At 49.3% G+C, this 27,385-nt stretch overlaps 2 protein-coding genes across 4 annotated transcripts; both read left to right on the top strand.

The window, feature by feature from the left end:
- Window positions 1-401: 401 nt before the first annotated feature.
- vps72b (vacuolar protein sorting 72 homolog b) lies at window positions 402-15,376 on the top strand. 3 transcript variants are annotated; one of them, XR_001965846.2, is made up of 8 exons: window positions 402-931; window positions 11,337-11,456; window positions 12,984-13,136; window positions 13,354-13,477; window positions 13,576-13,752; window positions 13,877-14,021; window positions 14,329-15,028; window positions 15,210-15,376. XR_001965846.2 is itself a non-coding variant. In XM_018745622.2 (7 exons), the coding sequence occupies exons 1-7, from the start codon at window positions 914-916 to the stop codon at window positions 14,726-14,728; spliced, it is 1,137 nt and encodes a 378-aa protein (XP_018601138.1). In that variant the 5' UTR covers window positions 402-913; the 3' UTR covers window positions 14,729-15,180. The 3 variants fall into 3 exon arrangements, 2 of the variants coding, with proteins under 2 accessions (XP_018601138.1, XP_018601140.1); XM_018745622.2 differs by lacking the exon at window positions 15,210-15,376 and having other exon boundaries at window positions 14,329-15,180; XM_018745624.2 differs by lacking the exons at window positions 402-931; window positions 15,210-15,376 and adding an exon at window positions 10,985-11,106 and having other exon boundaries at window positions 14,329-15,180.
- A 361-nt stretch (window positions 15,377-15,737) lies between these two features.
- Window positions 15,738-27,333, top strand: tmod4 (tropomodulin 4 (muscle)). The gene is made up of 10 exons (XM_018745625.1): window positions 15,738-15,930; window positions 20,508-20,658; window positions 21,152-21,308; window positions 22,044-22,166; window positions 23,878-23,970; window positions 24,070-24,200; window positions 24,590-24,697; window positions 24,792-24,935; window positions 25,445-25,589; window positions 26,838-27,333. Exons 2-10 carry the CDS (start codon window positions 20,548-20,550, stop codon window positions 26,858-26,860), a joined length of 1,035 nt encoding a protein of 344 aa, XP_018601141.1. The 5' UTR covers window positions 15,738-15,930; window positions 20,508-20,547; the 3' UTR covers window positions 26,861-27,333.
- Window positions 27,334-27,385: the final 52 nt, after the last annotated feature.

The raw sequence follows: 27,385 nt of genomic DNA, 5'->3' as shown, positions 1-27,385 counted from the left end.
CCGCCGGGAGGGGTCGGCGTCCAATTCGACGGGTCTCTATCAATATCCTCCGAATGAGGACCGAGTCACACCACTTGGCTTCGAACCCAGCTATCGCATCGCTGACACCATCGCCTCCTTCCCTGTTCACATTTTTCCTCTTCAAACTGCCCCCAGTCAACCCAGTCAACGCACACAAGCACCGCCTTTTACGGTTAACAGCGATTTACATCCTCGTAACGTAATTTTTGAGCCACATTTACATATCTGCTACAGTACTTGTGCCACGTCATAGGTTTTCTGTATCTGCTTACTGGCCGCTTCAATTTAGAGGAATCCAGGGTGCTTTACCCTGGGAAACTGTAGCGTCCCTGGCGCGTAATAGAAAGAGAAAGAAGAAACGTATTGGGTTTGCAGACTTCACCTTGTCATCAGTCACAATCGATGGGATGTTTGTCGTCGTCAGTGCCGTTGTGCAACTGCTGCCCCGTGGCTGCGATGTTGCCGCACTGCTGTTGCTTTGTTGCGACGTGTATGTACTTGTGAAGCACTCTGCAGGTATGCTCACCGTCTCTTCTCAAAGGCGGGTGGAGCCCTCCCCGCTCCGCAGGGAACATTCCGGGCCCCGGGCGAGGGCCCGGCTTACGAACAGCTGTTTGCATGATAACCTGCTCTGCTTCGGATCTGCTGGTTTCGAATGCTTTCCAAGGCCTCACCCAGAGCAGCCTGAATTGTCACCATGGCCTAGTAACAAATACCACAACAAATGAACATAACACGGTATTGTAGATCATCTACACCTTCTCTGCACCTCTTCAGTCAGACAGCACTGAAGACAGTTCGGTGACATGGATGTAAAGTAGCAGTCGAAGGTTGAGCACGCACGGGCAACCTGGGAAATGTCTGCAAATGGACAAACGGGACGGGAGAGCCAATGGAAAGCAACCAGGAGGTAACGCACGTCTCTGGGAGCCGGAAAGACACGTCGGCCCATTTCTCGATGCATTTTGTCAACCGAAAGCCTCGCGAAGTAAAACCGGTTTCCAGCAAGTGGCCTTGCGTTGTTCGCTGCCGCTGCATGAGGATGATGAATATAGGGGTTTATGAGGCAGGGGATCTGCGGAGGTGATTATTTTTGGCAATTTATGATTCATTTAAATGACTGGTCCACTGCGTTTTGCAAATATCAAAATAGAATGAGTCATTATGGGCGTTCCGCCATGCACACAGCATGTGAAACTGGCAATGGAAAGGCAGGGCTGTGTTTTGGGGGATTCCCGCTGCACGGACACCCTTGCTGTGAGGCTGTCTGTTCGAACGGCTGTGATCACGGTCCCCAGGGCCCCTGAGGGCCAGCTCTCGCTCACCACGATAAACAGCCACCTGCGCTGCCGCGCGGCTCAGGGCATGCCGGGAAAGCGCGGCGCTTTCTGCGCAGCGGCTCATCGCCGCGCGTCGCTCGCTCGTACCCTCCCGCCGGCCCGCCTCTCGGCCGGGCGCCGACCGGATCGCGGCCCGTCCGAGAGTCTCGGTTTTGGCGGACCCGCGGCCCCCCCCGTGCATCGGTGCGGGTCGTGTTTCGGCCCACTGCGTGCGAGCGTCACGTGCGCGGCCTTCTGATCTTTGAGCGCAGCCGCTCTGCTGCGCCCGAGTGTGCGTCGCTGCACTTTTCCAGATGGGTTACAGATGTTGGCCGGGCGCTGGACTCCCGTCCGCTTACTCACCAGCTGTCGCATCTGCGTGTGTCTCCGGGCGCGTGAGACAGCGTGTTTAAGAGTGTCTGTAGCGTAGTGGGAAGAGCTGACAACTTTGGACTGGAAGGACTGAGGTTTGAATCCCACCTCCCCTTGATCAAGGTTCCTACTTTGAATTGCTAGCTGGAGAAATGCGTAAATCGGTGTCAATAGATTAAGATCCTAAGTCGCTTCGGGGAAAAGCGTTGGCTAAATAATGGAAAGCGAAATGATAGCGTGTGTTTAACCAGGACAATACATGGAAGCGGGTCCTGGATCGTGCGGCGGCACTGCGTCACGTCACAGGGTGCCGGGGTGTGTCCGCCAGAACTGGGATGCGATGTTCCCGAGTGTGGTCCGGGCCGGCTTCACGTGCCCCGACGCGCACAGCACCGGAAGCAGAGCGATGCTCGGTGACGCCATTGGTACCCTGGGGTCATACAGTAGAGGAGTGAAGCAGGAGTCCCCCTCCCCTCATACCACATATCCAACTTACGGAAATAACTGATCTGCCCGAGCAGCTTCCTGGCCCCCCTGCCACCGCTGATGTCCTCAAGCGCAGAGCTAGACTGTGTTCGTACCTCGGGGGACATTGCTGGGCTGAGACCGTCCTTCCCTTCGTTACCGAGAATAGCTCAAGGAGTCAACAGGTCCACCGAGACAGACGTAGGCGGAATTTCGTTTGCCTTTCCTCGCATTATGTTTGTAGGGCACCCCGCCAACGTATTATTCATATCAACAATTAATCCCATCGGCTTGGTCAACAAACACACTCGTGACCAAAATAATTGCAAGGAAGCATGATTTATGGCAGCAACCCTCATGTTCCAGGGAAAATGACTAATAGTTCACCAATGGACACACATGTACCTACTGCTTTTAAAGTTTGCATTCATGGGCAGCAGGTGATGTAGTGGTTAGTGCTGCTACCTTTGGACTTGGAGATTGGCGGTTCAAATCCTGCCTCCCCCTCGATGAAGGCATGTGCCTGGATTGCTCTAGTATAGCTATCCAGCTGTATAAATGGGTAAATAACTCTGTTACTTAATGATGTAAACTGCTTCTAGATGGAATGATGTCATGTGTAGGAGTATTAGGGTTGGCTGAGTTCACAGGAGGTGGTGACATTAAATTCTGGCTCTAAACCCATGTACCTTTCCCTTTGGTGTGACCCTTCGCTTTGCGACCCGGTGAGGGGCTCACGCACGCCGGTTGCCTCGATGTCGTTTCCTTTCTTCGCAGCCCGAAATTCGAGAGACTCGCAGTTTTACGGCCTGTGCGGTAAAGGTCAACGGCCCGAGCGGATGTTTGCCGACATCATCTGGCCTAATGGCTCTTAAGGGCTGCGAGCCTCCCGTCGTGGAGCAGTCCCGTGTGGCGGCGCCTGTCCAGCTGTGCGGTTTCTGTCATGCAGCTGTGCATGGATCACTTACAGGAAGCCGGCAAGAGAGGAATGAGAGGCGGGCGAAGGGCTGGGGGGGGGGGGTGGTCTTACGGGAATAGGGTCCTCGAGCGATGCTTTTTTTGTCTGAGCGCCGTCTTCTTCTCACTTTCCCTTTCACGCCCACGCTCTGCTCTGTCCCGTGTGCCAAGTGTGTAATACCCCACAGTGTGTGCTGGGCAGGCGCGTGCGAGCGCGTGCGTTATCACACAGCGAGGCGTCCGTCTTTTCTTCCCCGCCCTCTCCCCACTCCCGTCTTTCTCCTCCATGTGTTCGTCATGCTCTTCTTCCATGTCTTCCAACGATTCCCTAATCCCACTGCCTCCCTTCCCTTCCCTCCGCCACTCATTTGCCCTCCGCCTCTGGACATTCTCACCGCAGGCCGGTGCCTGCGCTCACGTTAGCGCGTCGCTCGCCGTTTTCGACCCTCTTCTCTCCCCATCTCCGCCTCGGGGGTCCCGCTCCACTCTCTACTCTATTCGCTACGGATCTAAGGCATCGCCACGGCGAACGCGGCGGAATCGCGCGTACCGTACACGTCGGCGGTGACGAGCCGTGTACGTGTGCGTTTCAACGTCCGCCGCGATGCGTCGTGCATCTCGTTCGTCTCATCCAGAGTTTCCCTCCTCCTTCTGTGCCCTGTCTCTCCCTGCGGTGTGTGGTCTGGATCCGGTCCGAGGCCTGCTCCGCGGTCGACGGGGGGCGCCGGGGGGCCCCAGTGTTTTTGCATTCCTGGCCCATGAAGTCAGGGAAAGGCGGGGTGGCTGTGGGAGGAGAACACTCTGTTCTGTTCTTTTCCTCAATGGCGCCTCTGTGAGGCTCCGATCACGTGTGTCCAGCGACCAGCGGAGGCCGGTGGGGGTCGGGACGAACCAAGAGGAAGGGAGGTCCGGGCGGTGCGCGCAGCGGTGGCGGCAGATGAGCGCCCCCTGTCGGTTCGGCCGGAAGGAAGGTTCCCTCGCCCCGCTTCCTTTTGGTCGAGGTTAGCGGCGGTCGGCGATGCCGCTCTGACTCGTCGTGATTCAAACTCAGATGACTCCATACATGAGCACGTGAGGCTCAGCTGCTGCCTGTGTCACAGTAGCTCAAACATGGAATATTTATTTTACCCTCTCAGCTGGGTTTGTGGAATCATGGCGATAAAAACCCTACAACGGCATGTTTTATTGCAAAAAATGTGTCTGAGGCTCTTGGAAACCGCCCCGCGGGCTCTCGATTCCTTCGAGAGCAGAGTGCTGTCGGCTCCTTCCGTTTACCCTGACCCGCATGTCGCCGCCTTCAGTGCTGCAGCCTGCAAAGCTGGGCTTTAGTTTCTTCGGTCTCTAGGTGTTGCCATGTTACCTCCCATCCATGACAATGGGCTCAAAGGTTAATTCAAGCCCAGAATGCCTTGGGCTGGGCGGTATTGTCACCCTACATACCGCGCCATGAGATTTTTGCCACCATTGCTAATGTTCCCCGTTGTTTTGGGAGGCGTTTCTAGGTCAAGTGTGGAAAAACTGACTGTGGAGAGCAATATTTGTGTTGGTTGTCAAGGGAGATGAACTGGCTGGCTGACTGCAGGCTGAGCAACAGGAGGAAGCCCATCATCAGCCCAGAGCGCGTCGCTGCAGATTCCAGTGCGCCGCAGAACCCTGGTGGAGACGGCCATCTACCTTCGGACCTGTGTCGTACGAAGGCGGAGAGGGGGAGTGTGACGCGAGGGCAGGAGGCCTGCTGAACCCGACTTCCCTCTTCTCAAAGTCACTCGGAGCCGTAGAGATGCGCCAGTGTGACCTGCAGGTCCTGCCATGGGTTCTCCTCCCCCTGGATTCCTGGGCTGTGGGTTAGATATGGGTTCAGATTTCAGTTTGTGTTGGGTTTGCATGTTCTCCCCATGTGGGTTTCCTCTCACACTCCAAAGACACGTGTTTTAGGTGCCCCGGTGACTTTCAATTGCCCGTAGAGTGTGTGTGTGTGTGTGTGTGTGTGTGTGTGAGATTGCACTGTGCTTGACTGGTGTCCCATCCAGCGTGTTCCCTTCCTCAAGCCCTATAGTTCCAGGATCGGCTCCAGACCACCGTAACCCTGGCACTGGACACGCAGTTATTGACAATGGATGGATGGAGGAGTGGTCGTGTAACGTGACTGTCGATCCACATTTGCTCAGTTCCAGGATCACTGATGACCCACGCGTCCCCGTCGGGTTTCAAGGCGCTCCGGCTTCACGTCCCGTATCACACAGCATCGCTCTGCCGGGGGATGAATGTCAAGAGGCAGAGCGCGGATGTGCTGCTTCAGGTTCACCTCTTCACGCCGTGGTGTCGGGTACCTCGCCGGCGATGGAGTTACGTTCGCGCCCCGGCGGAGGCCGTATGTGAAATCGCATCCTTCCTTGGAGAAATTAGGGTCCCTGCTCCGCCGGGCACACGGGTAGCGTGACGGCCCACGCCGTTCAGCTGGAACTGCTCCCCACCCGCATGACTCACGTGGAGTCACACATGTGCACGTGCCGAGCGTGAGCGTCCGTTGCTGAGCCGCACTGCGCGCTCTACCTTACTCCGGGACCCCTTATTCCCCCAACCTGGGCTGAGAACCCATGTGCTCCTGTTCAGGATCAGCGCTGGCCTGCATTGCACGAAAGCCTCCATCCTTGAGAATAGATCTGTTCACTGTTTTTCAAAAAAATATTTTCAGCCATGGGGGGTGCGGTGGCGCAGTGGGTTGGACCGCAGTCCTACTCTCCGGTGGGTCTGGGGTTCGAGTCCCGCTTGGGGTGCCTTGCGACGGACTGGCGTCCCGTCCTGGGTGTGTCCCCTCCCCCTCCGGCCTTACGCCCTGTGTTGCCGGGTAGGCTCCGGTTCCCCGTGACCCCGTATGGGACAAGCGGTTCTGAAAATGTGTGTGTGTGTGTATTTTCAGCCATATCACAGCGCCCCCCCCCGAAAAAACCCATACCGGAAGACAGTCATTTGGCCTTGATGCATAAATTTTACAACTAATTGCGCATCTTTGCTTTTACAGTCATCAGTCATTATATGGTTCTGATTGTCAAAGTTCCAGGGGCCGAGGAGCACCGTGACAACGAAAAGTTCTGCTGATATAAAAGCTGAGTGGATTTTACATTTATTTATTTAAGAGATGCTTTTCTTCAAAGCAGCTTCTAATGAACTCTGTGTAGTGTTATCAGCCCACAAACCTTATTTACCGCAGTGACTTACACTGCTAGATACACTACGTATAATGGGTCACTCATCCATACATCAGTGGAACACACTCTCTCTGTCACTCCACTCACACACTATGGGGGAACCTAAACAGCATGTCTTTGGACTGTGGGAGGAAACCAGAGCAGCCGGGGGAAACCGACACAGACACGGGGAGAACATGCAAACTCCACACAGACTGAGCAGATGTCGAACCCACGTTCTCTTGGACCACCCAGGCGCTGTGAAACAGCAGCGCTACTCGCTGTGCCACCGTGCAGCCCAGTTTATACACCTATGGACACAGAAAAGCTCAAAATCTCCTTTCAGCATGATAAATCACTGCAAAGGATGTTTATGAAACCTCAGTGTCCTGCTCACGGGCCCGTTTCCCATCTGCGGTTCAGTCTTTACCGCCTGTTTGTCACAAGGAGCCCGGTTTGGCATTGGGGTGGGACATGTCTAAAAACACGTGTATATGTGTGTGAGGGAACCTGACGTTAAGTCCAGTGTGTCCGACACGGCCCGGTCCGTTCTCCATGTCAACCCCTTCACCGAGTCATCTGTGGACATGCAGATGTGGGGTCTGCTGGGAAGTAGAGTCACAAACTATCTGACTGCAGTAAAGAATGGAATACGTCATGAACCTGGCGGGCCCGGGTACGAACGTTGCCAACTCAGTACGAAGCCATCCTCTATTTCTATCAACGCAAAATCCTCCGTTGTTCCGCCTGAGCCACGCGTGGCTTCGCACCGCTGTCACATCCTCGCTTGCATCGTGACCGTTTTGCCGCAGCTTCTAAAATGCGGCCGCACCGCGGTACGCTGCCCATCTTCCGCGTTCATAACCTTCTCGCATTAAAGACGCCTCGTCCCTCGGAAAGTGAAGACTTCTGCTGCCGCCATCAAGTTGCGTCTACAGGGCAGGTTGTTTTTAATTTCTTTAATATGTGGGCTGCAAAGCGCTGACGCACGCAATGAAAATATGAGTCAGAATCTTCCCCATAAATGTCATAAACAAAGTGATACCTGGGGACACCCCCACCTCATATATGTATTTCAGAGGAAACACGTCTGGTCGAGAGGATTTTCCCTGCCTGCAAACAGCAAAGTTAAATGTCAGCGGAATGTTCTTGATCTCAGCTTGTAAATATCGGTCACATGTGTTATGATTTTCATTTTTTGCAATTACATTCGCAGATCTTGTGCTCCTTATTCTGGGAGGAAGGATGTGGCTGAGTCCAGAGGGACATGTCAAAACAGCTGCAATGTTACAATGTTTCTTGTTGACTTTATAAGGCAAGATCTGAACAAGGCCTGGAGGAAACGTGATTTTTATTGCGCCGTACGAAATGTACATCGATCGATTCTCACAGGTCAGTTCTGGATGATGGCGAACCGACGAAGGGGAGTCACCGGTTCACCTGACTTCACATCTTGTGGGAGAGACACCGAGGAAACCCCCACAGATCTGCACAAGGGGAACCCAAAATACTCAACGCACAGAGTGTCTCCAGCAGGTGGCGCTGTTGTTAGAGCTGTCGTCTCCGCCCTTTGTACCCTTGTGTCCTTACCCGAATGGGTACAGCAAGAATATCCTGCTGTATAAGTGAGTAAATGATTGTTAGTGGACAAACCAACAGTTTCCTGGACAAACAGACAAAAAAGCTGAGTATTGCGTCAAAAGCACATCCTCCAGATGAAGCACAGCAACACGCCCTGGCCATATCACAGGAATGTAAACATAAGTTACTGCCGAAGGAATGAAGGGACCGTGACCAGAGGACTGTAAACACACAATGGGACACACTGGTCCTTCCTGGATGAGATGAGCGTCTGCATTTTTTGCGTGTCTCACGTGGGAGTCGTCTTTGACACCGCAGCTGAGTGACAAAGTTATGAACAGGTGCTGAGCACCTCTGGGGCAGAACTTCATCCACATGTCTTCATCCTCCTGTCAGTAAATTGACACCTTCCAGCTGCGAAGTGGGAGAAAACACAATACGCTGAAGGACACCTGGCTGGGATTCGTTCTTTTTGAAGAAGGGAGAAAAGGAGGGAAACATGAGATTCTTGAGAAGCTTTTGTGTGATACTGTCAGTGCTGCTTATGGGTTCCTTGCGCCAATCCTCCTACGCGCACCTATGTGTGAAAGAGCATTGTTGTAACGCTTTGCTTCTGATCACGCTATCTGTGTTTTTATTTTTGACACTGTGAAAGGGTGAGAATGTCACCATAATGCCTTTCATACACTACTCCTGCACTCATGAGGGCGTTAGAGACATCTTTAACCGGGTACTTGTACGACAGCAGCTCCGCGTTCATATCGTTATGCTGATGAGTGGTGTATTGCCTCTAAGTGACAAATATGACATCTGTGTTGGGAAACAAAACCTGAAAACTGCTCACATGCCCAGCTTCAAAAAGCCATTCCCCCCAAAAGTTGGTAATGTACTATTAAAGTCCAATATAAATCAAAATGTAGTTTTTGGATATCTTAAATGAGACTTTGTAGGTGTGGGGAGACTTAACCACAATTTTGATTGGAGCTAGCCAGGTGGAATGTCCATTAAAACATTTTAATTTTCCTTGGCCAATGATTGATAGTTTAACTGAAATTCATGTCTCCTCTCCTAAAACACAAAGAAAAACGAACATATGTATCACTGTGAGACCAGTAGATAACAGTACGAAGGTGCTTTTCAAGTTAAGACTTGCATTTTCACTTTAGTGTTTTGTATATATTAACAATTTACAAAGGACTGCAGGCCTGTTCACTCCTCAAGGTGAGAGCTGTTCTCCGAATCCCGCAAAACGGGCTCTTGAGCGATCAAGTGCCCATCGCGTCTGCGTGTGCAATTGCTGCCATCTGGTGGCCGACCGGAGAATTACAGGCTCGTTCAATAGGCGACAGAATAGAAATGTTACAAACTTCATATCTCAAGTCTTTTTTCATTATTGACACAGCACAATACAACAAAAAATTGCAACAAATATGAAAACTGTATAAAGATGCCATATAATAAAAAACAAGGAAAAAAAACTGAAGCGCCAGGGGAATACACATATAGTTTACATGAAAAAGTTGGAACGATTAGATAGTGGAATAGTTTATTTATTCTTGGATAGTAGTAATGTACTGTCATTTCATTGGAGGGTGCTATAAAGTCAAGTCTCCGAGTTAATAAAATTAGACTGATTACATAAAAATTGTTTGTTGTGTAAGGGGTGCAGCAGATTTGGCTGGATCCTGCTCTCTGGTGGGTCTGGGGTTCGAGTCCTGCTTGGGGTGCCTTGTGACAGACTGGCATCCCGTCCTGGGTGTGTCCCCCCCCCTCCAGCCTCACACCCAGTGTTGCTGGGTTAGACTCCGACTTGCTGCGACCCCTCTTGGGACAAGTGGCTTCAGCTAGTGTGTATTTGTTGTGTTCTTTGACTTTTTTTTTTTTTTTTTCTTGCTGCAAAGAGGACGTATTCCAACATCAGTGACAATAGCTTCGCAGCAATGATGGATATTTACACACACACACTTTCAGAACCGCTTGTCCCATACAGGGTCACGGGGAACCGGAGCCTACCCGGTAACACAGGGCGTAAGTGGATATTTACACTGGGGAAAAAAAAGTGTAAAATTTCAAAGTGTTACAGTATATGAGCATTGCCAGATTGTTCTTAACAGAATACACAGTTTTTGCTAATGCCTTCTTTTAAGCTCATCAGCTTAAATGATACGTATTTAACCTTATTTATGAGCAGATATTCGTGCGGTACTCTGGACCGACTATTTCTCACATAGGAATTCCAGAATGATGCGGCGTAGGGTACGGAAATTACACCTTGTTGAAATAAGCCCCGAAAGGTTTTGTTATTTGTTTATTTATTTTTTTTTCAGTTAGAGAAAAGCCTTACCAATTCACAGTATTTTTGGACCGAGAGCTTGAGTAGATAAGCGCTCCTTATGTTTGCCCGCGCAACTGCTGCCACCTGGTGGCCAAGGGGAGAATTACAGCGTCTTTCAATTAGTCGGACCTCAAACGTGAGTCAGAAACGACCCCATAGATGTCGAAAACAAGAAAGTGACACCTGCGGACACTGCCGCGTGAAAATATGCCTGCGGTGGAGGACTTTCCCTGCTTGAGAATAACAAACTAAAATGCCAGTAGAGCGTTCTTGCTGTGCACTGAGTGTCAGCCACAAGAATCGTGACTCATTTCTTGACATTTGCAAAACTTTTCCCCAGTTCTTATTTTTTTTTTTTCCACTGGTGGCAGGAAGAAAAGCCGTTAAGACAATAACACAAAAATAAAAATTATTAAAATTATTTGGAGAAAATGTTTGACTCCATAAGGCAAGAGACAACAGTTCAGTAAGCAAAGGCCATAGGGAACAGATTATACTCAACTGCTCACCAACACAGCTCAACAGTTTTTAAACAAATGTTGGAAATGTACTTATTTAGGAATCCAGTATAATTAGTGGAGTTTCGCTCGTAATCAAAACTTTTAAGTATATATTAGTTTATAAACCTGCCTATAGATTCAGCACATCATTTGGTGTCAATGTACTTCCGTGCTGACGCCTGGTGGCACGTTGGCGAATCACCGACTCGATCCATTAGTCGGGTCTGAAGGCGCCGCTGCTCGCGCGCCGCGGATCGACTACCACGGTCTGAGGCGCTTTTCCGAAGAGGAACATCATGGCGACTGAGTGACAGAAGAGCGAACACAAAAACAGATTCTCCCCCACATAAAATCCACATTAAAGCCAAGTAAGAGCAGATAATCGGTTGGGAAGTCTGCTAAGTGTGTGTAGCTCGTGTAATGAGTGAGGTGGGCCGTTTTATCGGCGTTTCTCCCCGTTAGCTGTCGCCTCGTTTCTGAGGCGGTTTTTTTTTTTTGGTCTCGCGCTTCGCTCCCTCTCTGCTGGCCACTCTCGAACTGCACTAAGTAAGTTCTAGTTCTGCTGGTTACCGACTGTCGTTTTTGTGCTCCTTTGGAGGCCACGATGAGCCTGGCTGTCAGTCGGGAGCCCCGCAAGACGGCGGGGAACCTCATGTCGAAGCTGCTGGACGCCGAGGAGGACGAGTTCTACCAGACCACGTACGGCGGCTTTAACGAGGTGCGCGTGTGAGTGAGAGAGAGAGAGGGTCTCCGCGGTCCAGCGGCGACCAGCTACTTTTACATAGTGGTGCGGGACGTGGGCTGTACCCCGTTGGCTCTCTTGGTTCGAATCCCTCCCGGCTTATTATTATCTACGTTTATTGACTCCTGACCTGTACAAACAGTGAGAGCGCTGCTACTACTAGGCGATCCGCTACGTTTTACCCTTTTGTACTGGCCTCTCCACTTACGAACACTACCGAGGCAGGACTGTTTGTAACTTGGTGTTTGTTCGTAAATCAGGGAACAGCTGGTACTGTAGCAGTTAGAGCTGCTGCCTTCAGATCCAAAGGTTGCAGGTTCAAATCCTGCCTCCGGCTGTAGTACCCTTAGAGAAATGCTTACCCTGAATTGCTCTGGTAAAATTACCCAGCTGCATACATGGTTAAATAACTGTAAGTAGCTTTATCCTTTTTTGAGAAAAGCATCAGCTAAATGAGTAAATGCCAGTGTAAATCTGGAGCAGCTTCAGCTGTTATGCCGCATGTGTGCAGTTTCCTATTCAGTGTCCTTTGTTAACCATTTCACCCTGTGAACGTGTGATGTTTTTCATCATCTGGCCGCTTTCGGTTTCCTTCTCATCCACACAGTCAATAAAAACTTAGTAATTGAGATGTCTTTTGATTTTAGAGCATGGGTTCTGTAAGTTATTTCAGATAAAGCTATGATAAAAGTACACTGGGAATTTAAAAATTTTTAGTAATGTTCGTTGCGTTAATTTAAAGTTACTTGAATTAAAACTGTCTTTAAAATACATTGTTTCTGCAAACTGGGTGCATTTTACAACCAATTAATGACTGAGTTCAAACTGTAACACATTTTCAAAAATGGGCAAGTGAAGAAAATGCAGTTAAAAAAAACTTTTAGTAAACTGTAAAAATTAAACCATTTTCACGATTGTATAACTTAAATGTTTGTAACATGAGGACCTGGAGTATTTATCCATTTATTTTGCTGAAGCTGTTCTCCAAGACTGCTTGCAATGTTAAAGTTTGAATACTGAACCTGTAAAGTATATAAGTTGCAGGATTTGAACCAACAAAATGGATATAGTGCAATAAGATACAGCTACTCCTATAGAACTGTTACACCCCAAGCTAAGCAATATATTAATAGTGCAAATTATAATAATGACATCACCATAATGCAGACACTGTTGTCTTTGTAGTCGTTTACAAATCTCTTAAAACCTAACTGCTGCTTAACTTAGGAGATGCATCCTTGTGTTCAGTTGTGAAAATACAGTTTTGTGTGCAGTGAAACAGTGTAAGGCTGGTTGTATGCCTTGAGATACTGGAAGTGTCTGTGCCTGTGGCTCCGGTGGCAATGAAGCAGCAGGTGCTATAGTGCTTACAGCTTGAACAACATGGGTTCAAATCCTGCTGTAGTGTCTTTTATCCAGCTGTATTAAAGGGTAAGTCAACAGGAGTCGCTTTGGAGAAACAAGTCAGAGAAATCAGTAGATAATGTGTTTTGTTTTGGTTAGGAATCTGGGGACGATGACTACAAGGGTGACCAGTCGGACACGGAGGACGAGGTGGACAGTGACTTTGACATCGATGAGGGTGATGAGCCCGACAGCGATCAGGACGACGACGAGCCAAGGAGAAAGAGGCGCGTCGTTACCAAGGCCTACAGGGTGAGAACTTGAGTCGTTGTCCAGAGTGATGTCACCTCACCTGCCTTTGAGAGGTTCACCATGATTCAGTTTTCCTTTCAGACCATGTTATTTTTGGCGATTTATTCACTTGTTAAATCTGTAGCTCATCTTAGCATAGGCCTTTGTCTCAAACCTTTGTCTCTGTCTTCCTGCTCTCTCTGTGTGTGTGTGTGTGTGTGTGTGTGTATACACACAGGAGCCTATAAACATAGTGAAGCCCAAACCAAAGCCCAAGAAGCCTTCGGAGGTTCCCAGGAGGGCAGAAAAGGCAAAGGTGGCAAAACGTTTCTCCCTGGAGACACTTGATGACATAGGCGAGAGTATGTCCATCCTTCCTCCTTATCCCTCCTTGCCCTGTGTTACCTGAAGCGTGAGACTTACGTGCACGTCCTATCTTTGGTTGCCCTCGGTGTTCCAGACCGCAAGTCTGTGCGCCAGTCCACCACAGAGCACACAAGGATGACCTACCTGCGCCTGCAGGAGAGGCAGGTGGCCCCCCGGCGGCGGAAGGGAGCCCACCATGAGCGGCCTCTCACTCAGGAGGAGCTGCTGGCAGAGGCCAAGATCACAGCAGAGCTCAACCTCAGATCGCTGGGTGAGTGCTGAAAGTCCTTGGAGCTGAAACTGCTTCACTTTGGACACTGACATCTGACAAGGAAGGAATTACCCTGGGGGGGGGTAAATGGGAGTGTGTGAAGGACTCCTTTCTTCACTAACAGAGAACTATGAGCGTCTGGTGGCAGACAAGAAGAAGCAGGTCCACAAGCGGCAGCACTTTGAGGGGCCCACCATCCGCTACCACTCGGTCCTGATGCCACTGGTGTCCGACTCCCACCTCAAGGAGGAGAACGTGGATGTGGAAGGGTACGACAGGCATAAATTTTACTTAATCTTTGGTTTTTCTTGTAAAATATGTGGACTATTTTTTTTTAATACACATTTATACCTGCTGGAGTAATTCAGACGTTACAGCAGGAGTGGGGGTCAAATGTCGGTCCTTGGAAGGCAGTGGGGGTCAAATGTCGGTCCTTGGAAAGCAGTGTCTTTAACCACTATGCCACCTGCAGTCTAACTGCTCTACTTATGGGTGTTGCTGCCCATTGCTGAGACAGTGGAGTCCTTTGTGGGATGAGATTGGACCAGCTGTCATTTTTCTATATTTTTCATTTAGGTTAGACCAGGACACCCCGCAAGTTGTGCCTTCGGTCCCTTCCGGTTGCTCTGACAGCGGTGCTGCAGCCTCCCAGCAGGCCCCAGGAGGCCTGTGCTCCCGCACCTTCGTCACCTTCAGCGACAACGAGACCTTTGAGTCGGTATTTCCAAGGTCTCGAGGACCTCGGCTCCCCATGCGCGAGGTTTGCCCCGTTACTCACAAGCCGGCCCTGTACCGGGACCCGGTCACCGACATCCCGTACGCCAACACGCGTGCCTTTCGCATCATCCGTGAGGCCTACAAGAAGTATGTGGCGGCTCACGGGCTGCCCAGCAGCACGGGAGGGTTAGCGGGGGATCCTGCATCCAGAGGCCCCCGGCAGAAGATCGTCATCAAGCAGAACGTGTCGGCCTCATAGGACATCAGCTGTCGACCTCTGACCTCCAGACTCAGGAAGCACATTTTCCCGTTGATATCCCACTTCCAGGGTGGTGAAGCAGCGCATGTCGGTATGATCTGGACAGACCTCCGATTGGCCTGGAGTAATCGCTGCGACAACCTGAATGCGGCACTAATTACAGACTCAAATTACAAACTCTGCAATGTGAAGACTGAACTCATCCGGTTTCACACACAAAGGAGGAACGCTTCACACTCCTGAGTGTGTCCATCCTGACTGTCCACCAGACCTTCTCCCGATGGCACTGTCTGTTAAAAGGTCTTTTTGTTATTTAAACATGTCAGTGGCTCAGCTGTGTCATTTATTTCCTTTTTTATAATACTGGTTTTGTTTACTCTATAGAGTTTTTTTTATAGTCAACTCATGGTGTCCAAAAAGGCATTTAATGGTAATAAAAGCGGCCTGGGAAAATGAAGTTTAGTATTTCTTTCTCACACAGCGAGTGCTAATGGAAGGTGCGCCAAGAAGTCGTAAGGGTTCTAGCTGGATCTTTCACAGCCGGGTTCTTTGTTGGGCAGCAGATATTTCTCCGCACAGCGACTTGCATGAGACACCTACAGGGACGATTAGAGGATAGAGGCAAGGTCAGTGACTGCGGTAAGTACTTTTTCGTCTGGTGAAAGGCAGAAATGTGGCGGTGTTGTGATCGTGTCCTTAAGTGACCTGCGAGGGAGTGATTCCATTAATTTGCGTGGTGTGTCTTCTCATCCGACGAAGGAGGCCTGTTGGTGAGCGTCTGTTGGAGTCCCGGCCTGTGGGGTCAACCTGTGTCAGCTCGGTCACGCTGGCTCGACGTGAGCACTAGGTGGCACCGTTGGCCTCTTCTTGGTGGTTGTCTGCACCAGCCGTAGAGTTACTGATAAGCACATTTATGTCGCTTACTCCAAACCCCCCCCGCCCCCCACTTGCTCGCTCTCTCTCTCCTAATAAAATGCTGACCTCACAAAGTGCTTCCAGTATTCCTGTCTCAGCATAGCCCTCAAAAGCGAGTTGAGTGGAGCGAGGGGAGGGGAAGGGGGCATAGAAAAGGAAAACCAGGGAAGGGGGGGGGGTTGGTGGAGAGGGGGGAAAAACACCCTCGGACAGTCCCTGCTCCAGCAGCCGCCGTTGCCTTCCGAAGGGGCCGCCGCTCAGACGTGGTGTGAAGGTAGCGTGTGAAGGTAGGTGGAGAGCAGCCTCCTGCAGTCCTGGGCGTGGCGCTGCATTCCTGCTGGGTGTTGCTCTGCGGCCGGGGCACGGTTTGGGACGGGGCAGAGGATGTGCGTGCTCTCCTGTTGCAATGAGTGAAATTTCGGACATTGCAACTTCAAGGCCACGTGAAAATGCTGGGGAGGAGGGAGGAGGTGTGTCGATTCGTTGGATCCCACCTGCTCAGGTGCGCCGCTGCAGACGCGCGTTTCGACTTTCGTGGAACTCGATGGAGCGGTTCTGCTTTGCCAGGACGACTCGGTGACACCCGTTGTAGGGGTTCCAACCCTCTCGCTGGCTCTTGACTCCCCAGCGCTGTGTTCTTATCCCGGCCGACGTGCGACTCCGATCGTCAGCCCTGAACCACGAGGCTCGCGGCTGCAGGGCGTCCTGAACATCTGTGCGATGATTTACGGATGACGGCTCTTTGACACGACTGACATCGGATACTGCCATATCGGCGGAGCATGTGTTGGGTGGCCCTCGCTCCTGGGGTGTCCGGTGTCGGTTGCGTTTAGCGAGCAGGCCGTTCCTTGTTCTACGTGCGCGTGGGTTCGATTGCTCAGGTGCGCCTCTCCGTGCACTTACCTGCTGTGCTTTTCACACACTCTGAGGCACCAAAGAATGTGTTCCGGGTCGATTCCCTGTGTTTCTGTTCAACGCGCATTCGCGCTTCGTACAGCGTGAGCTTCTGTAGGGCTTCGGTCCTTCGCATGAGCTGGACTCACATTCAAAATCATGGTGTTGGAACCAGCACCCTTCTGATGACTCAAAATTACAGCACAGTTCATCTGGAATTTGGCACTGGGGTTGTAAGATTTGGAATAAGCAGACTGCAAGCGCTGTGAAATATTATAGCTTGCCGAAGCCCAATGTTACTTTGGGAGTGTCCAGTGCAAGTGTGTGTGTGTGCGCGTGTGCATGTTTGCTAAACATTTGTGCCTGTTTTGCATCACTTAAAACACACTTTTAAGAAAGTTAATTTGCAGTTTTATGTAGTTTTATAGCTGAAGTTCTTACAGTACTTCAGCTCAGGTGCCTTGTGGAGGGTGCAGCAGCTCCTTGGAGATGTGAGCCGCCAACCTTCGGGTGTCAAGTCTTTGTCCTTAGTCAACATGATATCATTGGCCATACCACTGTGAAAGGTGTAAATACGCTGTACTTAACTGCAGGAACAAAGTGCCCACCCTCTGGGTGGGTCTCTCCTGCGGCGCAATGAGCCGATTCTCCTCCACGGCTCGGAACACGGCACGTTCTGGACTCGCAGCCCGGACAATTCGGACACGTTTTGGGCTGCTTTTTGTTTTCGCCGCCCTTTGCTGTGCATCGAAAGCTACTGCTGTGGCCGGCGATGCTTTCACTTCTGCCAGCGTGGCTCTCGGAACTTCCACAGGGAGAGAAGAGCCTTGGCCCTGGACCCTGCGACGGCAGGACGCGAGGAAGTCGGTGCACCTGACCTACAAACCCACTTCAAAAGCAGGATGGTGAACATACGCTGCACTGAGCGGCGGTCCCAGATTTCACAGTACCCCTGAAAATTACTCCCGCCTCAGTGTGTGTGTGAATTCTGCATGTTCACCCCATGTTGGCGTGGGTTTCTTCCAGGTGCTCTGGTTTCCTCCCACTGTCCAAAGACATGTATGAAATGTAGTGAAATGTATGAAGTTGAGGCGGTTTTCCTGGATGTGCAGCCCCAGCTTGCTCTGTGGTGCAGTTTGGCACGGGGTGATGCCCCCGGGGGGGTTCAGGGGTCCTGATGTGGCCCTTCTCGGGAGCCGCTGCTGACGGCAGCGAGGGCAGGTTTCCGATACCCGAAACGGGTGAAGCTATGCGCGGTCGCGAATGCTGGCTCTGTCTGCCTCTGGTTTCACCCTCTGTGGATGGTGGAGGTGGAGCCGGGGGTCTCGTGTGCCAGATCCCCCCCCCGGGAGATATTTATACGCCGTGCGGCCGGTGCGGGGAGCGGAGCGGGTCTCTCTCGACGCTCATTGAAAAGGACGCCGTCGCCGGAATGCCTGGAAATAGCTTCCTGTAGCCGAGTGGCTTTGACAGGTGACTGACTCTGTCTGATTTCTTTGCGACGCCCCCCCCGTGGCATCCCGTGTGGGCATTCCGTGTCTGCCCTGGGGGATTCTGGGAACAGGTGTGCATGAAGCAGCCAGCGATTTGCTCGTTATTGGGAAATGTCACAACAAATCACAGCTAATGACAACAAGTTGATGACAGCAAACATGTTTATTTGTGGCCATCGTGCAGACTTTGGGAGTCGAGCAAAGTCCAGAGTGCCTTTATACTTCTGTTTGCCTGAATCTCTTTATTTGGCACATAAGGCCACTAGTATTGGCCAGTGGGCACCAGGTGTTGTAGGACTCAAAGGCATCGCCTTGCAGTTGGGTTGTCTCACCTTCTACTCTTTACCCTGAATTAATAGTTCGAATACCTTGCTCTCCAGCGTAAACCATTGCAGCTGCATTTACAAACCTTAACAGTGTGAAGATACTTTGGAGAAAGATGACAACAGAAATAAGAACAGCAGTTCTACAGATGCTTAATGACCTCATTACGGCTCTCCTTCCCAGTGTGACCGGTGTTGGACGGCTCCCGTGGCAGATTAGACCCAATGTGGAGTCAAACTGTGAAACACCTCCTGTTGTGATACAGCTCCCAGTTGATTTCTCGCTTCTTATTTATTGGCCATGGAAGCAGCAGCGCAAAGCCCTTAATCTGATCGCTGTCACCGAGTTGATCTGATCCCTCCACAGAACTAGGAGCTCCATCGTTTTGATTGCAGGAGGGTTTGGTCTTTCTTGCCAGTTGACCGCTCTCCACCCTCCCCATCCCAGTGGACCGGCAGGATTTACACATTGGGCATTTGCGATGCTGCTCTGATCCGAACTGTTCAGGTCTGCAGCCGCCGCGAATGTCCGGGCCGGAACCCCACCCACCATGTGACGGGGGGTGTTGAACCCTGTAGAACGTACCAAGCTTTCATATGGGACACCTCAGAAATGCGACGAAAAATTTGATTCCCCCGCCCCAGGTCACTTTTTTTTTTTTTTTTTTTTTTTTTTTTTTTTTTTTACATTTTCCTTCAGTTGATTTGTGAAGTCCACAACCAAGGAGTAAAGCTTTCCACTTCGTTCTGCTTACATAATAACTTGAATGGGTTGTGTGCATGTCTGAAAAGATAAGAATTTGGCCGGGGGGAGGTTAGAATGACCGAACTCGCCTTTTCAGCAGAGCTCAGACTCCTCACTGATTATTTTGCGGGATTCTAATCACATTTAGTTTATAGACTAAGTGGAAGTAACTGGGTGGGACGGAGGGGTTACCAACCGCAGAGACGACATGCGTCAGTCCAGTCGCTGTGAAACTCGGTCCCGGGGCTCAGTGACGCTCTCAGTGCCTGTATCAACGAACGCGGTTCCCACCCCCAGCTTGGGTGCGCCCGTCGTCTGTGTGAGGGCCGATAAATTAGGGAGTGCCACTGCTGGCTTGTCCCCTCTCTTCTTTCATGTAACTGTAAACTCCCCCCCTCCCCCATTTACTGCACTGGTGCTAAGAATAGCGGGAACCTCTCTTAACTCTCTCCGTCTCTCCACTTTTTCTAAAAACACACATATGAGGATTTTTTTTTTTGTACTTTGCTGGGAAATGCAAGTGCTCGGCCAAAATGGGAAAAGAGTAGATGTCGTGCTTGGGGGGGGGGGGGGGGACACGTTCTGTGGCTAACAAAAGAAATGAGCTCCGCTGTCATGTGTAACAACAGAGAAATACACATAATCATGATTTGGTAATAACTTGTGAATATGATTGCATGCATTACCTACATTATTTTTAATCATAACAGCAGCAGGCAGTTCTTGCTTATTGATATTTATTTACACATAAATGAATTTATATCAGTATCGTGTGTGTGTGTGCGCATGCATATTATATATATATATATATATATATATAGTAGATATATGCATGCATGCGTACACGCACACACAGCACGTATATCTTTTATTTCTGGTTTACCATCACTGTCAAATCCAAGAGGCTTATCCTGGACATTTGTCACCCTGTGCATGAAGAAGTAACTTCTCCAATGTGGGTGAAGCTGAATGTTATGTCATTTCTACACATGACCTCCTGTCCTAGTTACCAGAGCTTGAAGTTTCCATAATGGTGGATCTTAATTATGGCCTTTAGGATTTTGAGTTTAAAAACCTTCTCTCACTCTCCACTTACAGTACTTAAGTGAAAGAAACTGTAGTTTGTCTTATAAAACATTGGCTCTAAACCTCACGCGTATTTTAACGTGTTGAGACCAAAACTGAACATGTTGAAAACTCTCTGGATTTAGTCCGTATTTTATATTTCAGTGTCACTCCTTGTGTGAATGTACCAAAGCTCTACTTTAGGATTTGTCCTTGTAACCTTGTGATGAAAAGTATGCCATCTACTGCCTTGTGAGATTAGGGGACTGGCTGGACAGGTGTTTGTTCTGTGGCTTTGTGGTATAGTGACTTGCTATGGCCACCCCCACACCCACCTTCTCCAGGTGTGTTTGTATGCTGTAAGAGCACAGCCAGCCTGCCGGGATGTCCAAGAAGCAGGACCCGAGGGACATCGATGAGGATGCCATCCTCAGAGGACTTTCTGCTGAAGAGCTCGACCAACTGGAGGATGAGCTGCAGGAGATGGACCCTGAGGTAAGGAATAAAGGTCCTCAGAGTTTTTAAACAACAGACTACTACTTCGGGAGATACCTCACGGAGACCTCATATTGCCTACATTTCATGTGTCCACTGCTGGCGCTTGTCTAAGTTGCAAGACATTGCGCCTGAGTTTTGTTGTTTTCTTTGCTGGAAAGTGATCTCCATTGCCTGCTCCCATTAAGAAAATGTACTGATAGGGTAAATGTTGGATGGGACTTTAGCTTTGGATGGGACTTTCCAGGTGCATATCTTACCACTCTCCCATTTGCTGCCGGAAGACAATTTTCAAAGTTGCTGGTGCACGTTTTAGACCGAAGTGAAACAATCTAAACTGAAATAGACCAGTTCTCTAGTTTGCATGTAAATTTTCTAAAAGAAAATATTTTCTCACGATGCTTAGATGTGATCATTTGTCAGATCACTGTGAAGTAAGTGGTGCTGTGCCTTACTGCTGTTCTGCCTCCATCTCGCCCCTACTACATCCCAGAATGCCATCCTGCCGGCCGGGATGCGTCAGCGTGATCAGACGAAGAAGAGCCCCACAGGGCCGTTTGACCGAGATGCACTCATGGAGCACCTGGAAAAGCAGGCCTTGGAGCATGTCGACCGGGAGGACCTGGTGCCCTTTACTGGGGAGAAGAAGGGTGGGTTCTAGGGGGGTATGAGTTCCGTCTGGGGTCTTAGAGTAAAAGCCTTCAAACTGTTAAACATTTGGTCTATAGATGTCAGGCTTCAAAGCCACTAATGGTCCACTTGGAACGTTTTCAATGTATAGAAGTAATTTCTTTTGCTATTTACTAAGAAATAGAAGGGGTGGACTGTACTTGGATTTCTTTCTCTCTTGTCTTCCAGTGTGTTGGGTGAGGTTGCTGTGGTGATGTGTGTTGGTATTGCATTACTATGGTAACATGGTGGGGCAGTGCTGCTGACCCGCCGCTTTTTCCTTTTGGTACTTTCACAAGGGCTTCTGAAATCTTGCATGGTTGAGTGATTGCAGCGTTTCCCAGGGTAGGTCCTCGCTCTCCATGACCCACCCCAGGGTGATTGGATGGCTGGAGTTTGGTGTGGAAGACGGTACCAGAGATGCCAGAAGAGTGGTGCAGCAGAGAGAAGCTCAAGAGATAATGAACAATGAGATCTAATGACTGATTGTTGTTTTCAGGATTTAAGCTCAATAGATTTCAACATGTTATCATGCTTAGGACACCATATAACAGATTTTTTCAGCAGATGAATCCATCTCCTGTAATCATACCAGACACACGGACTTCATATGATTGCACTGGTATCAAACTGTGTTCATGTGCTTAAGATTAAGTGCACTTTATGGGTCTGAATTTTGGTCGCTAGCATCTACTTCTTCTGTGTCACTTTTCCAGGAAAGGTCTTTGTCCCCAAACCCGGCACGGGGCAAATCCCCATCGAGGAGCAGATCACACTCGAGCCTGAGCTGGAGGAAGCGCTGAAGAATGCCTCGGATGCAGAGATGTGCGACATTGCAGGTACGGTGTAGAGCGCATTACGTGTTGCAAGCCTCCCTTCCCTGTCGAGTAGAGTACAAGAAACCATGCTCAGGCATCTGAAGAACTCCTGGGAACCTGTGTGCCATGGATGTACCGGGGTTTTGACTTGGCCCTCCTGTGGGTGTGGCTGTGTTGGACATGTGCTACTCTCTACTCGCCACTCCCCATCAACCTGTTGGCCACACCCTCCATTCTTCCCCCATATGATCTTGTGTGCACGTGTCATCGTAATTGAGGTGCTACGTGTGACCCTGTACACCTCACGGCTGAGAATGTCCAGCCAGTATCAGATACTTGCCCCAGTCGATCCACAGTCCTACTCTGAGGCGTGAGAGACGCTGGATTTTTACAGCACGCGTCTATAATACCACCGCTTCCCCAGCGGAGGATCAAGCAGATGGTCTTCTCATTCCATAGATTGTTGCCATATGCTGTGGTTCTTTACAATAAGACCCAATGACCTGTGTGCCACTGTGATATTTTTATTAGTACAACTGTATATGTTGTCTTATCTCACATTTTCCGAAATACTCTGAATTTTGTGCTAGTATTATTATGGTTTAGTAAAATATCACCATTATCACCTTTCCTCCTGCTTTGGAGCTAGATGCAACTCATGTCCTTTAGATCTGAGCATACAAAGGAATACCTTACCTTCTCACCTCCCACAAAATGACCTCAAGTGCATGTTCGCTGCTCTACAACAAGGAAAGGAGAGGCACCCCTAGATAAAACCCCACTCCAAAGCCAGGACTGCTGCCAGCGAAGGGATGTCATGCTCTTCTGTCGTCATCCAAAGTAGCTTTGTGGGTCTGCCAGTCCTCAGTGAGCTGAAGGGCAATGATCATGTCTAGTTATACAACTATCGCACAGCGATGGGGGCGAACCCCTCTGCACCGAGGGGTTTTCGGTCTTCCCACGTGCAACGGTTAGGGCAGCTCGGCTTCACTCTGCTCCTCACTGAAACACACAGTAGCGATTCTGGAAGGGGTCCAGTGGAGGATTTGGGCTCCACTGACCTGTGTGATTCTTTTGTTTGGACCACTTGGCTGGGGCTGGGTGAACAGAGCTGCCAGGTTGAGAGACAGGCTGGATTAATGCTTTTTGCTGTAAAATCAGTTGTTCTTTTGGGCCAGTATCTGTAGAACCGGGATCGCTCCTTCTTTCTTTTGCCCTCTGTTTTTTTTTCTGTCTCTCTCTTTGAAAGTTCACTGGAGGTAGTGGGGGTTATACTGTGTAGCAACGTAATGAACTGTCAGTTTATTTGAACAAAATGGGAATTGCTGCCCTCTGCTGGTACAGGTCTGCAACTGCTGTGTGAAAAATCTGTTTCCTTATTTTTTTTTTTTTTATTTAGTATAGCTCAGGATGCTTGAAACAAGTCATCTAAATTTCTATGAGTTTCTTCTGACACTGTTTTAAAAAGATCTTCCTGTTACAATCTTTTTTCAAAATAACATTTTAAACTAAATTTTTTTTTTTTACTTTGGTCACCGGGTTAGGAAATTGGAAGTTGGTCAAAATAGTTTTGCTCAATATTTAGCTATTTTTTTAAATTCACCTGAGTATTGTGATAAGTTGGTAAGTAGCCCTTAAGAAGTAACTTAAGTTTTTTTTTTTTTTTTTTTTTTTTGGTGTTTGTTCTAGGATGTGAGTTAAAATAAATGTCTTGCTGTTCTTGTGCCTGCAGCCATCTTGGGAATGTACACACTGATGAGCAACAAGCAATACTATGATGCTCTTGACGTCTTTGGCAAAATCGCTAACACAGAAGGCATCAACAGTAAGTATAATGTGTTGGCAGTCACTCAGTCCCTCACTCAGTCTTTGAGGTGGTGTGAGAAGATGCAGACCACAAACCGGTTACGCTGGTCTGCCGCAGGTGTGGTGCAACCTGATAAATACAAAACCTATCCGGACGAGCCTCCCAACCCTACTAATGTCGAGGAGACCCTTCGCAAGATCCAGAAAAACGAAAGCGGCTTGACTGATGTCAACCTCAACAACATCAAGGTAGAGAGAGAGACGTGAGACATAAATTTAGTAGTCAGCTGAGGCTAGAAACAAACGTTCCTCTCTTCTTGTAATGACTTTGTATTGATGTGATGTGAGATTCTCACTTCACAGCTTGTCTTCTGCTGTCAATAAGATTTACTGGTTCTGTACTCACCGGAGAACAATGGCTTAGTCTGAAAGACGGTCTACATCCAACCTCTCTCCATTTACACGTAATCTCAACTTTGCTCTGTCTTCTGGCTGGTCTGGCCTGCTGGTGAAGATCGCAGTGTCAAATATCTAATAAAATCACAAAATTAATTATTTTTTCTGGGCCCTTAAGACACCCTCTCTTTGCTGGCTGGCATCCTACTCAATGCATGCTGTCTATCCAATTGTCCCTGCAGGACATTCCCATCCCAACGCTGAAGGAGATCTTTCACGCCATGAAGTCCAACACGAAGGTGAAGTCACTGAGCATCGCTGCCACCCGTAGCAATGACCCTGTCGCCATGGTGAGTGGGATTCCTGTCCTTTCAATGACTGATAAGATGGTGCTACTGCCAGCTGTAACCGCCGGCTCCTCTTGCACACCTCTGGTCTCCGCAGGCCATTGCTGAGATGCTGGAGTCCAACAAGACTCTGGAGAGTCTTAACATTGAGTCCAACTTCATCACCGGCGAGGGCATGATGGCCATTGTCAAGGCTTTGGCACAGAACACCACGTTGAAGGAGCTGAAGATCGACAACCAGGTCAGTGAGAAGGGGTGGACTGGGTGTGCCACAGTGAGATCCACTCCATCCTGAGGTTCACAAATCCACCCGAGAGAACACGTCCATCAGCTGTGGTCAAAACGTGTCACCTCACGTAGCTGACCTTTTCACATTAATCTCTGTGCTCACTCGGACAATCATTGAGCTGCTTTGGGTCGGGTGTTCCACCGTTTTATGCGTAACGTGGTTGTGAGTTTGGACAGGCCGTCAGGCTCATGTGAACCTCATACAAACAGACACGGTCATCCTTGTTGTTCCCTCAGTCCCAGGCAGCACACAGGGAAGGGGCTGCTGACTAACCCGTAAATCTGAGTAGACGTTGTAAAAACAGAAGACCTCGCCGGAAATGTCAGTGCTGTGTCTTGCTACCTCTCCTGATGAACATCCAGTGAAGTTCCGAGCTTCTCCAGAACCGTAGCCTCTTGGCCCGCCTCACGTCTCCATGGTGACAGGTGAGCGCTAAACGAAGCTCTCTCTTCTGTCGGCAGAGGCAGAAGTTTGGAGATTCGCTGGAGATGGAAATCGCAGCTATGCTGGAGAACAATTCATCCATTGTGAAGATTGGGTACCACTTCACCCAGCAGGGCCCTCGAGCGCGGGCCGCCATGGCAATCACACGGAACAATGATATCCGTGAGTGCCTGTCTGCCTGGGGGAAATGCTCCGCGCTGCTCTCTTTCCATATAGTTTAAGGAAATAATTGCCTGTCCGCAGTGTTTACGTAATAGCAGCATACAGGTGGTCCTTGACGTACGATGGGGGTCCTGTTCCTACGCCCCACCACAGGTCAACTTCATTCTGAGTCTCAAACCCCCTTATATTGTCTTAAAGAAACCATAAGGATTTGTAAACCGTTAACATGCATAAATGCTATGTTGTTTAATAGGGCTTAGCTATATTTTCTTCACTCCTGTCACACATTTTTCATGTATTACTGTATTTATTTTATGATTTTATATTTTATTTTCATGCTGCACTATTGTAAATGTTTTTCATGTTTTCTGCACCAACAGAATACCCTTGTTTTCGTTTACATTTATTTATCAGACGCTTTTCTCCAAAGCAATTTCCAGTGAACTCTATGTAGTGTTATCAGCCCACACACCTTATTTACCATGGTGACTTACACTGCTAGATAACACTACATACAATGGGTCACTCATGCATATATCAGTGGAACACTCTCTCTGTCACTCACACACTATTGGGGAACCTGAACAGCATGTCTTTGGAGCGTGGGAGGAAACCAGAGCACCCAGAGGAAACCCATGCAGATATGGGGAGAACATGCAAACTCCACACAGACTGAGCGGGGATCGAACCCACATCCTTTTGCACCACCCAGGCGTTGTGAGACAGCAGCGCTACTCGCTGTGCCGCCGTGCCTCCCATCGCCACCCATCACTTACAGGGCACTATAAAACAGAATAACAGTTGAAATGTTTTCTAAATGAAACAATATTTTTATAAGTGAAACTCGGTTGCTGATAGACATATTGACTGGTCAATAAGGGATTTGATGCCTTGCGACCGAAGTACTGCAGGCACTCAGCATTACTGCCAAACGTCAGGACTCGAAAATAATAAAGTTGATTGAGCCGCCGTCGTAAGTTCAGGTTTCCTAAGCCGAGGATCACCTGTAACAGAATTACGTTATACAACAGTTTGAGTCAATTAAAGTATAAATTCACTGAGGTAATGATCTATTTTCAGTGATTTATAAGGGCAGTTATTTAATCTACGAATGGACTGACTTGCAACTGAGGTGCAATATCACATCATCAAAAGTACCATTCTTTTGGCAGATTCATGGCTCTATATGTATGTGTATATATATATATATATAAAACCTCTCTATATATTTTTTTTAACCCTTTTCAGTCCGCCAGAAGAGAAGAAGATGAAGGGATCAGAGACGTCTTCCCGGTCCGCCAGCCCACCTGCGGTGCCCCTTTCGTCCCAGTGCTGCTGTAGATGCCCAGTGACTCTTGTGCGCTTGCGTCAACTTGGCCAGCTGTCCATGACATGCCTTAGCGCCCTTTGCACTCACCTCCTCGCCTCTTTCCTCACTGTCTTTGTGATTTGTCTAAGAAAAGAATTCCATCCTACAATGCTGCTGCGTTACTCGTAGGCAGCCAGTCACAAGGTAGTTATTCTTGTGCGTCAGCAGAACTCGGAGACCCAGAGTTCCACTTAGGTCCATCACGCTAAGGCAGGAAAGCTTAAACAGCAGCTCAGCATAATCAAAGGACAGGTGGGGGTGGGGGTGGGGATCTGCGAGTTTCACCAGCAACGCTTGACTTCAGATCGGTGCTGCGGGGCAAAACAGACAGCAAACATGTTCTGTAAATAATTTGAATAAAGAATTTACGTTGCTCTCGCCGTCGTCGTGTGGAATTTTCACCCTGGTATGGAGTACACTTGACCTC

This window comes from Scleropages formosus, chromosome 23 (assembly GCF_900964775.1).
Source record: "Scleropages formosus chromosome 23, fSclFor1.1, whole genome shotgun sequence".
Taxonomy (NCBI): Eukaryota; Metazoa; Chordata; class Actinopteri; order Osteoglossiformes; family Osteoglossidae; genus Scleropages; species Scleropages formosus.
This window is presented reverse-complemented; position numbering and strand designations above follow the sequence as displayed.

Bases quoted from the DNA above. Each gene is read 5' to 3' on its own strand.
- vps72b (XM_018745622.2), top strand. The intron at 13,137-13,353 runs GTGAGAACTTGA...GTATACACACAG, and splicing joins TCGTTACCAAGGCCTACAGG to GAGCCTATAAACATAGTGAA. The intron at 14,022-14,328 runs GTACGACAGGCA...TTTTTCATTTAG, and splicing joins GAGAACGTGGATGTGGAAGG to GTTAGACCAGGACACCCCGC.
- tmod4 (XM_018745625.1), top strand. From the start codon at position 20,548: ATGTCCAAGAAGCAGGACCCGAGGGACATCGATGAGGATGCCATCCTC. The intron at 21,309-22,043 runs GTGGGTTCTAGG...TCACTTTTCCAG, and splicing joins CTTTACTGGGGAGAAGAAGG to GAAAGGTCTTTGTCCCCAAA. The intron at 22,167-23,877 runs GTACGGTGTAGA...TTGTGCCTGCAG, and splicing joins AGAGATGTGCGACATTGCAG to CCATCTTGGGAATGTACACA.